This window comes from Apis mellifera, linkage group LG5 (genome assembly GCF_003254395.2).
Source record: "Apis mellifera strain DH4 linkage group LG5, Amel_HAv3.1, whole genome shotgun sequence".
Classification (NCBI taxonomy): Eukaryota; Metazoa; Arthropoda; class Insecta; order Hymenoptera; family Apidae; genus Apis; species Apis mellifera.
Window position 1 is genome coordinate 12,411,486 of NC_037642.1, and position 12,374 is coordinate 12,423,859.

The window sequence follows — 12,374 nt, forward strand, 5'->3', positions numbered from 1 at the left end:
ATAACACGAAAATTATCAGATGATTATTCTGATACGTAACTTCGTGAGAATGAAAATAATTTTTAAACGCAACGATTTTAAACGTTACGTTCGAATTGTAGCTCTTCTTCTATCGTTGCCCCTCCTTCTATGTCGTCCAGCTTCTTTCCACCAATAGAATAGCGCGAAATCGGACACGTGACGAAACGCGATACCTTTCTGTCGTTGGAAAGAGATACCACGCTGCTACACGTAACCTCTAAATTAATTTGTCGATGGCGACGCATTGAAAAATACGAGAGTATCCGCTAAATATCTTTCGTTGTCGCGAAATGGAAACGTACTTCTTCTCGGTGCAATAAAGATATTTTACATTTTATATAATATTCTTCTATTCGGACGGAGCCTGTATAAGATATGATATACGCACTTGAAGATTCGCGAAAAAAAAAATAGTGGAAAAATAGTGTTTAAACTTTCCCCTCTGCCCTTCATCCTGCATCTCCTCGCTCTTCTCTACGATGCAAACAGGTTAAGTGCACTCGAACGTGACTTGAATCCCGAAAAGAATTTCGAAAAAATTCGCGAAACGGGTCGCGAAAAGAGCGAGATAAAAAAATACGAGAGCGAAACATTAATATAAGAAAAAATCGTCGATACACGGATATATATTAGGTGTGCAAGTAAGTTTCTTCACCTTTATTTCTACGATCATAATTTCTGAATTCGAATTACTTATTATTACGTTATTACGTATTACGTATTAGTTACCCGTTGGTGGCGCCATCTGAAATAGCGTTGTTTCGTTTTCAAGAAGAGTCGCGACGATCGCGCTAAGAGTTTCCAGTTCTACGCAACAATTTCAAGCAATATGGCGTGCGAGAAACGTGATTCGCGTCACTGTTTTACTTTTTGCGTTTCAATTTAAGAAATCGGCTGTCGAAGCTATTGAAACGGTTTGTGCGCGGCACTGGAGAAGAACTTTTATTTTATGGAACGTGCAAAAAGTGGTAGCAAAGATTTAAAGCTGGAAATTTTAATTCGGAAGAGGACGATCGTTCAGATGCATCGAGAAAGTTCGACGACGGTGAGTTCGGAGGAATCGCTCGACGAAAATCCGACCCAGATGCGAGAAAAAACGGCAGAAAGATTGGAAAATCACCGGATAAGCGGTATATCGACTGAAACAAATGGTAATAAATCTTGAATTTGGAAAAAGTGGAAAAGAACTTACTTGCACGTTTAATATATATTCGAATCGCGAGAATTATATATCGAAGCCCATGACTCGAAACGACGAATACGGAATTCAAAGATGGACGAAATAGATTGGCATTCTAGGAGAGGAAAGGAGAGGAAAGGTGAAATGGATCCGGAGTTATCTGGTTATATTTCTGTTGGCGGATTTTCGGGAACTGGAAGTTTATGGGATTACTTTTTGAATCGTGAACCAGGAGGTTGGAAACGAGATTTGCGTGACGACGCGGATTATTTCATTTCGCTCCACGACGTAACGAACACTCTCGTTTAAATCTATCGCGGCCCCGGTCGGAGGGATAGGTCTCGCTTTGATATCGTTCTTCGCGAAATTAAATTCCTCTTTCTCTAGGGGAAAATAAAACGGTGTTCGGTTCAAGTCACAAGATAGAAAATATTCGTTTCTCCCTTTTTTTTCCCCTCCCCACTAGTTTAACTTCACTCTCGTGGTCTGTTTTCAAGCCGAGAGACAGACACGCCTGACTTTCGGTCGACGCCAATCACTTGTGCTTGTGTTGTGCGGAAAATGGAAAAAGTTTCAAGAAAATCTTTGAAATATTCAAAGTTGATAAAACAAAAAGCGTTAATAAGTGATTCGATTGATAAACGAGATAGTTAAAAATACTCTTTTTTTTTTTTTCACTCTGCGAGCGAATATTTGTATTTTTCCGATGAAAACGGATAATGTTTGGAAGATTACTTGCACACTTTTTATCGTTACACAGTTTCTTAGAAAAAGAAATCTGATTTTTAATCGAATCTTTTCTATCGTGTTATTTGAAGTGATTGCAAACAGCTCGATCGAATTAATTACATTGAAACATTAACAAAACTGGAGAGCACACAAAAGAGAGGCCGAATAATGGAAGGGAGTGTTACGAAAAAAGCGTGGATGGAAAATCGGATGAAAACGGGAATAGAATAGTTTCGTTGGGAGGGAAAAAAAAAAAAAAAAAAAAAGAAAATACTAGTAACAAAGTTACTTCGTTTAATCATTATTTCGGAGGAATTTAACATTTTTTTTTTCTTCTTTTTTTACCGCCATCCATTGTTCCGGTTCGTTCGAAAATTTTTATAATCGCGAAATCGCGATTCTTCAATAATTCACCCATGACTCGTCGGACTCGGGGGAGGGGAGGGAATTGGAGAAGCACAGTACGAGGAGAGAATCTACAGTTTTGCTTTCGCGAAGAGCACCACGGTCCTCCCTTCCACGTCCAGCGTGGGATATTTTCGCGACGCGGTATCGTTCGGACTCCATTCGACGCCCATTCTTATGTTAATTTATCGGGCGCGCCAACTAATACGCGGCATAATGGGACACGGATTTATTGGCCGCGATTTATCACGATGAAAAGGGAGAAATTGGCGGAGGGATTGCGGGGGTTAGCGTTGCGGAAGAATCGGGAATTTGAATAGGGAAAAAAAAGAAAAAAAATAAGAAGAGCTTGGAAAATTATGGAGGTGAAAAAAAAAATGAGAAAAAAAGATTCGATTATTCTTTCAATCGGTCCAAGTGGCAACGCGATTTTTGACGTGTGTTTTGCAATGAAAATAAAATCATTTTACGCGTCTTTCTAACAATTTTCTAACTAATTTCAGTTTTCGAAAATTTTGCTTATCAAATATAAGTAAAATAAAGTGTTATGAAAATTTCTACTAAATATCGAATTCTTATATTAAATTGACGAATTTAAAAAATAAAATTAATTTACAAAAAAAGAAACACTTATCGATAATTTATAAACTTTTTAATTAAAATTAAAAATAGAAGTTATATAGAATTTAATTTAATAAAATGTCTCTTAATAAGTTTACAGAGTTCTTTGCCTAGAATTACATCGAAGCAATTATTTTTCATAAGTAAAAATATCATGAAAGGCGCCACTTTCGAATATCCTCGAGGAGAAGAGCGATGCCTGGATCCTTCTCGGAAACGGCCGAGATCGCGGCACGCCATCGGTTAAAAGTGGCTCGTTGCAACGAATTTCCGGCGGAGGAGGGGGGGGATCATCCGTCGCGTTATCCAATGTCACTGCTACATTAGGCAGAGCGTATCAAAACGAAGCGTGATCACGTGACATCACGTGTCGCTGTATTGTATACGTAGAGGCATCTCGCCAAAGCCAAGCGTCACATTCTGTCACGTGACGTTGTATTATAAGTGGCAGGGGGGATAATGCGATGTCGCCTATTCAACGGTGGGCAAAATTTAACGAGCAAACTTACTTTCGATAATTTATCGTAATAATTGAAAATAATTGTCAAATCGTTTGTAAATGTTATTCGAGCATTTTAATAAGCAATTTTACTAGAAATTTTTAATTTTAACATCCATTTTATGATTAAACATATGATAAATATAATTTTTGGATCTTTTTTATTTTATTTTATTATTATATTATTTTATTTATATTATTATATTATATTATATATTATATTATTTATTATATTATTATATTATTTTATTTATATTATTATTTTTGTTTTATTTTTGTTTTATTTTCGAAATTAATGCAATATATTCACGAATAAATTTTTATTTTAATAATTTTTTCGTTCGTAACAATAATTCCAAATAATTATACAATAATAATAAATTATTCGAACATTTTTAATAATTAATTACTCGAAGTAACTTTATTCGAAATTTTTAACTTTAAGTTACTTTTTTTAACTAATGGTTGAAATCACGAATAAATTCTTATTTCAAATGTAGTTTCAAATGATTAAAAATAATAAATTATTTGAGTATTTTAATATTTTAAGCGAATACTCGAAGTAACTTTATTCGAAATTTTTAACTACTTTTTAATGCTCAAAATTCTACTTTACACGTGCAATAAACATTTTTAAAAATGTGTTCACAATTTGATAAATAAACCCTTTACCGACGATAAAATAATCCAAGTTACGAATAATAATCGTAATGGCAAATGGAAAAGCGAATAAACGTTACTCGAGCATTCCAATTCGAAATTTTTAACTTCAAATTATTTTTTTAACTTTTTACAGAGTTTCGATGCTCCTTTACCTTCCAGTGTGTTCCTTCCGATTTTTATATCGATGTCGACAAGAAGATTAAAAGAAATTAGGTCGCAAGGATTGGCCTTGGTGAAAAGATTGCGATCAGTAATTTAGGGAAAATTTAATAAAGGAAGTCACGAATAATAATCGTAATGGCAAATGGAAGTGAGCTCGAGCCCGAGCATTTTAATTCTCAAGTTACTTTCTCAAGCGGTGGGTTAATGCTCAACCTGTTCTCCTTTTGCAGTGGAAGCCGGAGAGAGCGAGGCATTTCAGTAGTATCGTACCGCGCTCGTCCGCCGGCTTTGCATTCCGAGTCTACGACGCATCGATTACTCGTCGTTTGTTCTTCGATTTCGGGGAAACCGGCCGTATCTATGCAAATATAATCGACTCTCGTTTCCGTATTTTCGTGTTTCGAGCGAAAATTGCGCTTATCGAATGGGGAAGGGAAAAGGAAGGAATAATAGAGAAAAAATTTTCGAGCGTGAAAGTTTAAGCGTGACGAGTCGATAACCTCGAGAAAACGTTCGAACAATTGAAAGAATTAATAAGCGACGCTGTTGGTAAAGTAGGGCGGTTCCTCGATGCGAGTGGTGGGGGTAGCGGTAGAAAAATTTCAGACGTCGTATAGAGTCGTGTGCCGTGGAGGTAAGAATCTTCGACTCTGGAAAGAACAGTTTTCTCGATTTTTAAATTTACAACGGGAAGAAAAGAATTGGGCTCGTAAGGGATCCCCGATTAACCGTGTCACGATTATCGTGAAAATCGAGGATTTATTTATAGCGGCCACTATATTCTGATGCAAATGAAGAAACCGACTCGAGCGACTCGCCTGATAAAGTCATTTTACGTCCAGTTTACAGGCCAAGCCTGTGTAGTAGGCCCCGCTTGAAATTATCTAGCACGCTCTTCCTGCGGACCGATAAGCCCGCCTACCGACGGAGAAAGAAAGATAGCGGTCGGCCGCTTTCATTAGGATCTTTTCGAAGGAATTACTTTCTCGGCCACCGACAAAAGATTTACTCACTTACTTTCTTCCTCTCTTTTATCTTGTTCCTATCCAAATTTAAATCAACCTTACTCATTCGACTCTCGTAAAATTAGAATTTAACTCTTTAACTCTTTTACTATAAACAACGTGTTAATTTTGATGTAAACACAGAATAATATTTCTAAATATTTCGGTGAACAATTTATGACAATTATTCGTAAAATATTTTTTTTTTAAAGCGATTAATGCGTGTCCCTCGAAAATAACTTCGTTGAAAATTGGATATTTTTCTCGATGAAAGTAATACGCGTTTATTCGATCCCGAGGAAAGAAAATTCCGTGCGAAATTTTTTGAATTCGAATTTTAAAATTTCATATAAAAAAAAAAAAAAGGATAAAGAAAGATTTGCAATCGGGGCGGGGAATAATCAGCGTTTATTCGCAATATCTGTCCGCCTAAATATCGCCTATCCCTTCCCTTGTTTTCCCCCGAAATTGTTCGCCCCCCATTCATTTATCAGAGGCGCCCGTTTTTTCGGTCGAGCAACGCGCGCCGCGCTGGATAATTGTGCGGAATCGCGTAATCCGTTTAAGGGGTGCAATTTTGTCGCGTCGAATTCGAGCTTCTGATTGCGTCCCCCTCCACTCCGCTCTCCCCCCTCCACTCTCCGCCGACGCGCCCCCCTCCCTCCCTCCTTCCCCCCATTTTGGATACGCGCCGCGTGTTTATCGAACGATCGGCAAACCGGTCACTCGCGTACTTCGTAAATTACGAGTCTTCGCGTAATTTCCCTTCCTCCCCTCCCACGATAACGATCGATGAATAATAAATTTTTATCTTCGTTATTTTTATTATTCTCCCATAGAATCGACCTTCCTTTCCCTTCTTCGCGAATTAACGGACGCGCGAATGTCCGAAAATATGCGCGTATTGTTTACGTATAAAGAGAAAAATGATGGAATGGAACGAAAAAAGGAAAAAAAATGACGAATCGGCGAGAGCTGGATACGAAGTTGACGTTGGCGGCCGTTCAACGTTCTCGCGCGTTTATCCCCAATGTTTGCATTCTCGTTTATGCCACTTCGCCATGAAAACTACTCCCCCCCTCCCCCCTCTCCAGTACACGCGTTCACATTTTCGTTCATTCTCGCGATAATTTCAACTCAATTTTCGCTTCCTCTTTTTCCTTTCTTTCTTTCATTCTTTTTCACGTATGCTTTACTTAAATGCTGAAAATTATATTCTGTCCGATTCCGAGCAGTGCGAAACGCAACAGTTTTTGTAAGCGAGACTTTATTTTTAATAAACTCTCCGTCGAGGTGAAATCTTCTTCTAACTTTCCAACAGTTCATCGAATCGATCCGAGGGATTGTATCCTTGTTTCTTTCTTCTCATCGCCACGTCACCTTTACCCATTTCCCCCGTGCGCAATATGTTTTTATTTCCTCGCTCGCATTAACATCGCTCGTTCGCGAACCTTTACAATCCCCATCTCTCTCTGTATTATTTACTTTTATATTCCACTTCTTGGGCTCTTGTTTTCTTTTTCTCTCCTTCTTTCTCCAAGGTGACGGTACTCACTTTCCCTCTTCCACTCTCGACTTCTCTTTTTTCCTCTTTAATAGCCCTCCCCCTCTGCTTCTCCCACCTCTTCCCCACTTCTTTCATTTCCACAACAGTTGTCGTTGGAAATTACGCGGACGGTGCAATATAAAATACGCGGTTTATCCTTGCCTTGAAAGTTCTATATATATATATATATATATATATATATATATATATATATATACTTTCGTACGATACAATTTCTCTCCAGTGTCCAATCTTCTCGCGTTTCTTTTTTTTAACTTTTTTCCTTTTCTGTTTTGTTTTTTGTTTTGTTTTTTTTTTTCAATCACAATTAATGGCAATTGAATTATGGAATGAAACGCTAGAAGGAGATGACGATGATAATGTTATCGCGGCTTATTGGAATCCCTGTTCCACCGTTATCTGTCCGTTTCATTTCGATTATGATCGTTAATATACGGGATTATCGAATTTTCGGTGTATTTGATATTTCGACTTTACGGTTTATCGTTGCAACGTTGCAACGAGGTAGATAAAAAAATGCTCGAAACAAATTTAAATTTAGTGTATTTAAACGTAACGAAAACTTTTTTTTCTTTTTTTTTTGCAACATCGAACGAACACACGATGTTGCCAATTTTAGAATAAATCGACTGTTGTAAACTCTACTTAACCTATATTTTCACGTTGTCCTCTCTGTATTTCTCTCGTCCAATAACTTCTTCTTTGTTTTTTTTTTTTTAAGAAGTGAACGAATTTAAAATATTATTCCCGTTTATTACGATTTAATTTTAAATTGATGATGGTTTCAAAAAATAAGAATCTTGAAAATGAAACTCGAAATAGATCGAAATCCATATTAAACGGAGTAACGCATCTCTAAAGTGAAAAAATTCGAAGAGTGTGCTTAAAGCTCGAAACAACGCAAGTCCTATTTTTATATAGAATTATAACCCGATGAAAATTCTGAACGAATGGCTCATTACGCAAACGAAATAATTAAAATTAATATAAAAAATTCGTTCGAAAAATTTCTTCGCCAAATTTTTATATTTACAATTTCGAAAATATATCGTTTTTTTTTTTTTAAACGACAATTTCGATTCAACGATACGAAATATAATATTTTTAAATCCACGTTTATACAGAAGAAAGTTGCAATTTTTATTGTTTGCTCGATGATTGGGGACGCGTAGGTGCTCTAGGAGTCGTTTATCATGGAAATTCCTCGTATTCATTAGTTTGTTGGCGTTTGAAGGCGATGCGGGAATGAATAACGAGTTATTTTTAAATCGGAGGATGGCCGCGTTCTACGCTCACTGCTTCTCAGGCGAGAGAAAGAGATATGATGAAAATTACCGTAAGAGACGGGGTAAGATTTTTGCGCGGGAGCTTTATGTTTCGGTTAGATTGAAAGTTTTAATTAATACATATATATATATATATATATATGTTCGAAAAGAGCGGTAGATTTTCAATCTGAATGAATAATTTTAATTAATATCGATAATATATATTAATATTTAATAAGATATTAAATTAATATTAATAAATATTATCGATCAAATAAACAAATACTTCAAGTTTAATTAAAATTTAATAAAGAGGATCGATACGCGTTTTTCTTCTTCCCTTCTTTCAAGAATTTCATTAATTTTACAAAGTTTTCGATACCTTATTATTCCATTCCCCCCCCTTTTTAATCATTTATTTTGCTAAATAATTTACCACCCCGTAAGATAATATAATTAAAATCCCGCATAATCGATCCTTCCTTGAATATTTCCTCGAATATCTAATCCCATCAGAGATATATATATATATATTTATAGGTTAAATAATTCATTCGCCCAACGTTCCGCGGGAAAGACGCCACGATCCGCCCGTTAAAAAATGCAACGAGCATTGCAACATTCGTGCAACCATTTGCAATATTTTTCTTGATGTGTATTATTTCCCGATGCCGTCCATCAAAATTCACTTTTTTTTTTTTTTTTTTTGCTGAATTTTATCTTTCCCCTTTCTCCCCCCTCCGCGCCCCCTCCCCCCTCATCGAGCGAGTCGCGCGTCGATCAACGTAAGAACAGCAGTTACTCGGTTGTGTTGTGTGTCGCTCGAATACGCTCGACTTTTCTCGACTTTTACTCCGTCGGTAAAACGGATTCGCAACGAGTCGAAATTCGAGCGAGAAAGAACTTTCCGCGGAATTCGATCCTGTAACGAATAAAATTTACGTCTGAACACGAAATATTTCGGGAAGGGGAAGAAAAAAAAATGAAGAGAAAGAGAAAGAGTCCAAAGTACAGTTCCCTTAATTAAATTTCAAATGGTAACGTAAAAAAAAAAGAAAAAAGAAAAGAAAGATCGACACGAAAGCTTTCGACAATATAATAATAATAACAATAATAATTATTCCCTCGTTTGAAAATAGTTTCCACTCGTGTTCACCCGCGGACACGAGTGGAAAAAAGAAACGTGGAGGAGGAGGGAATATAATGAATTTCACATGTGAGAGATCAAAGTGTTCCAAGGTCGTTCTTGCGTTGAAAATCGAGAGATCAAGAGAGAGAGAGAGAGAGACAGAGAGGGGGAGGAGGAAGACAAAGACTCGGGCCGCGCAAATTACACGGAACAATCGGAACGGAACGCGTCATAGATAAACGACGTGAAGATTCAAACGACATTTTCTTCTTTCCAACTCCTCTTTCCCCTCCCTTCCCACATCTGCCCCACTTTTTCTTTGTCCATCCTCCTCCTAATCCCTAGTCCAGGATCGCTTTGAAACGACCGATCAAGAATCCAAGGGATGGGCGGAATTTTCGGCAAGCCGACCCTCCTCTCCCCGCCCTCGTTCTTCAACGATCCTTTCTTTTAACCGTTCGAACGGTGCGCCCTCTCAGCGAGCCACCACTTCGATGCGATAATTCGAACGGCGACGAATATTCGTTCACGTTCGATTCGTTCGAAATATCTCTTCGTATATAGAATAGATATTCGTATATGGAATAGAAGCCTAAGTCCTTTACTAACCTTGCGAAGCGTGGAATAATAAACCGTCGAACCGAGTTGGCGTTCTTTTATCTAAATTACATCGCGGATCGAATTACACTTTCGACGTTGGTCGGACTTCAACGGTCAGTGGTGGAATAGAAATATTATTTTCAAAGTTTTTTAGTCTCGTGGAATACGCTTGTGTGAGTGATGAAATTAGTTGGAGCGAGGATGAGTTTGGTTTTTCGTTATTGAATAACGAAATTATTTTCATTTATTTATATACTAGTATTATTATATTATATTATTATTATACACTATTTATTAATATATATATATATAGAAATTGATAGAAAGAAGAAAAATAGCGTAAATTTTCTTTTTCTTTGGAAACATAATACACAAAATTTCATATGAATTCGCGCGTGAAATCATTTTAAGTTAGCTAAGAAATTCAGCGAACGGGCAGAGTTGTTCGGTCGAGCGAAAAAGAGCGCAAAGGTTAATCGAACTGAGAGTGTGGAATCTGGTACGTCTCTTTCTCTCTCTCTCTCTTTTCCTCGTTATCGCGATCATTGATTCGTTGAAAGAAGCCGGCTCGAGGTTAAGGAAGTCGTTCGATTGTTCCACGACTTGCCCTCTTAATATCGTTCGATGGAAAATGTGTTCCTTTTCATTAAAGATCCTTGTTTCGCAAGGATTCGTTGATTGGAGAGGAAGAAAAGGAGGGGAAGAGCGCTCTCTCCCGCAAAAGCTAGCTAACTACCATTACCGTCTTTTTAATCGAGACGAGACATTTGATATTTGACAAAGATATTAAATTGGATCAATTGTTTATTTATGCATCGAGATGATATCGATTTTTTTCGACCATTCGATGATGAGATACTCGAGATAGTTTCTGTCTGCGCACAGGTGATTAGCTACGTACGGTCGTCTCGCGTCTTTTAAGTGGAACGTCGATATTTGCCAAAGAGCGTTGAATAAACGTGGTATAAATTTTTGTCGCATCTCTCGCGTCAAATTACTATCGCGCGTTCCAATTTTTTTCCCGCTAGAATAAATACACCATATCTTATCTATTTACACACATGTGTATATATATAATATATTAGGCACAGTTATTTCAAAATTTTCCTCCGTCGTTGGACAAAGGATGAAATCGAATTGGCGTGTAACTTTTTTTTAAAAAAAAAATACCGACAATTTTTCGTCATCATTCGCGAAAAGCGCGATTGATAGTATAAACGATTATTGACTCGTTTTTGATTATTTGTCGTTGGACAGCGGAATCCTTAAAAACTATCGAAAAAAAAAAAAAACGAACCAACAATTTTGTCATCGTTCGAAAATTTATTGTATAAACAATTGTTACAATTGTTGTTATTATTGACTCGTTTTTTATTATTTATCGTTGGACAATGGAATCTTTAAAAACTATCGAAAAAAAAAAACGAACCAACATATTTGTCATCATTCGAAAATTGGTCATAGATTATTATTTTTTATTATTTATCGTTGGACAATGGAATCCTTAAAAACTATCGAAAAAAAAAGAACCAATAATTTTATCGTACAAAAAATTGTTGAAAAAATTATAATTTTTTAATATTTCGTTGGAATCTTTAAAAATTATCGAAAAAAGAAGAACCAATAATTTTATCATCATTCGAAAATTAATCGTACGAAAAATTGTTACAAATTATAATTTTTTATTATTTATCGTTGGAATCCTTAAAAATTATCGAAAAAAAAGAACCAATAATTTTATCATTATTCGAAAATTTATCGTACAAAAAATTATTACAAATTATAATTTTTTATTATTTATCGTTGGACAATGGAATCCTTAAAAATTATCGAAAAAAAAAAGAACCAATAATTTTATCGTACAAAAAATTGTTGAAAAAATTATAATTTTTTATTATTTATCGTTGGAATCCTTAAAAATTATCGAAAAAAAAAAGAATCAATAATTTTATCATCATTCGAAAATTTATATTTTATTGTACAAAAAATTATTACAAATTATAATTTTTTATTATTTATCGTTGGACAATTGAATCCTTAAAAATTATCGAAAAAAAAGAACCAATAATTTTATCATCCTTTATCGTACAAAAAATTGTTATAAATTATAATTTTTTATTATTTATCGTTGGAATCTTTAAAAATTATCGAAAAAAAAGAACTGATAATTTTATCATCACTCGAAAATTTATTGTATAAAAAATTATTACAAATTGTAATTTTTTATTATTTATCGTTGGACAATGGAATCCTTAAAAATTATCGAAAAAAAAGAACCAATAATTTTATCATCATTCAAAAATTAATCGTACAAAAAATTGTTATAAATTATAATTTTTTATTATTTATCCTTAGAATCCTTAAAAACTATCGAAAAAAAAAAAAGAATCAATAATTTCATTATCATTCGAAAATTTATCGTACAAAAAATTATTACAAATTATAATTTTTTATTTTTCGTTGGACAATGGAATCCTTAAAAATTATCGAAAAAAAAGAACCAATAATTTTATCATCATTCGAAAA

At 35.3% G+C, this 12,374-nt stretch overlaps 1 protein-coding gene across 9 annotated transcripts in view; it reads left to right on the forward strand.

Moving 5' to 3' along the window:
* The window catches only part of LOC408862 (prolyl 4-hydroxylase subunit alpha-2), a 323,379-nt gene that overhangs the window by 177,775 nt on the left and 133,230 nt on the right, over positions 1–12,374 (forward strand). Inside the window, exon 1 of one of the 9 annotated variants that reach the window (XM_026440562.1) lies at positions 910–1,172. The exons of the other annotated variants lie outside the window; for them this stretch is intronic. Coding sequence (XP_026296347.1) covers positions 971–1,172 — 202 coding nt within the window. The 5' untranslated portion in view covers positions 910–970. Of the gene's footprint in view, positions 1–909; positions 1,173–12,374 lie in introns of those variants that run through there. 9 annotated transcript variants of the gene reach the window in all.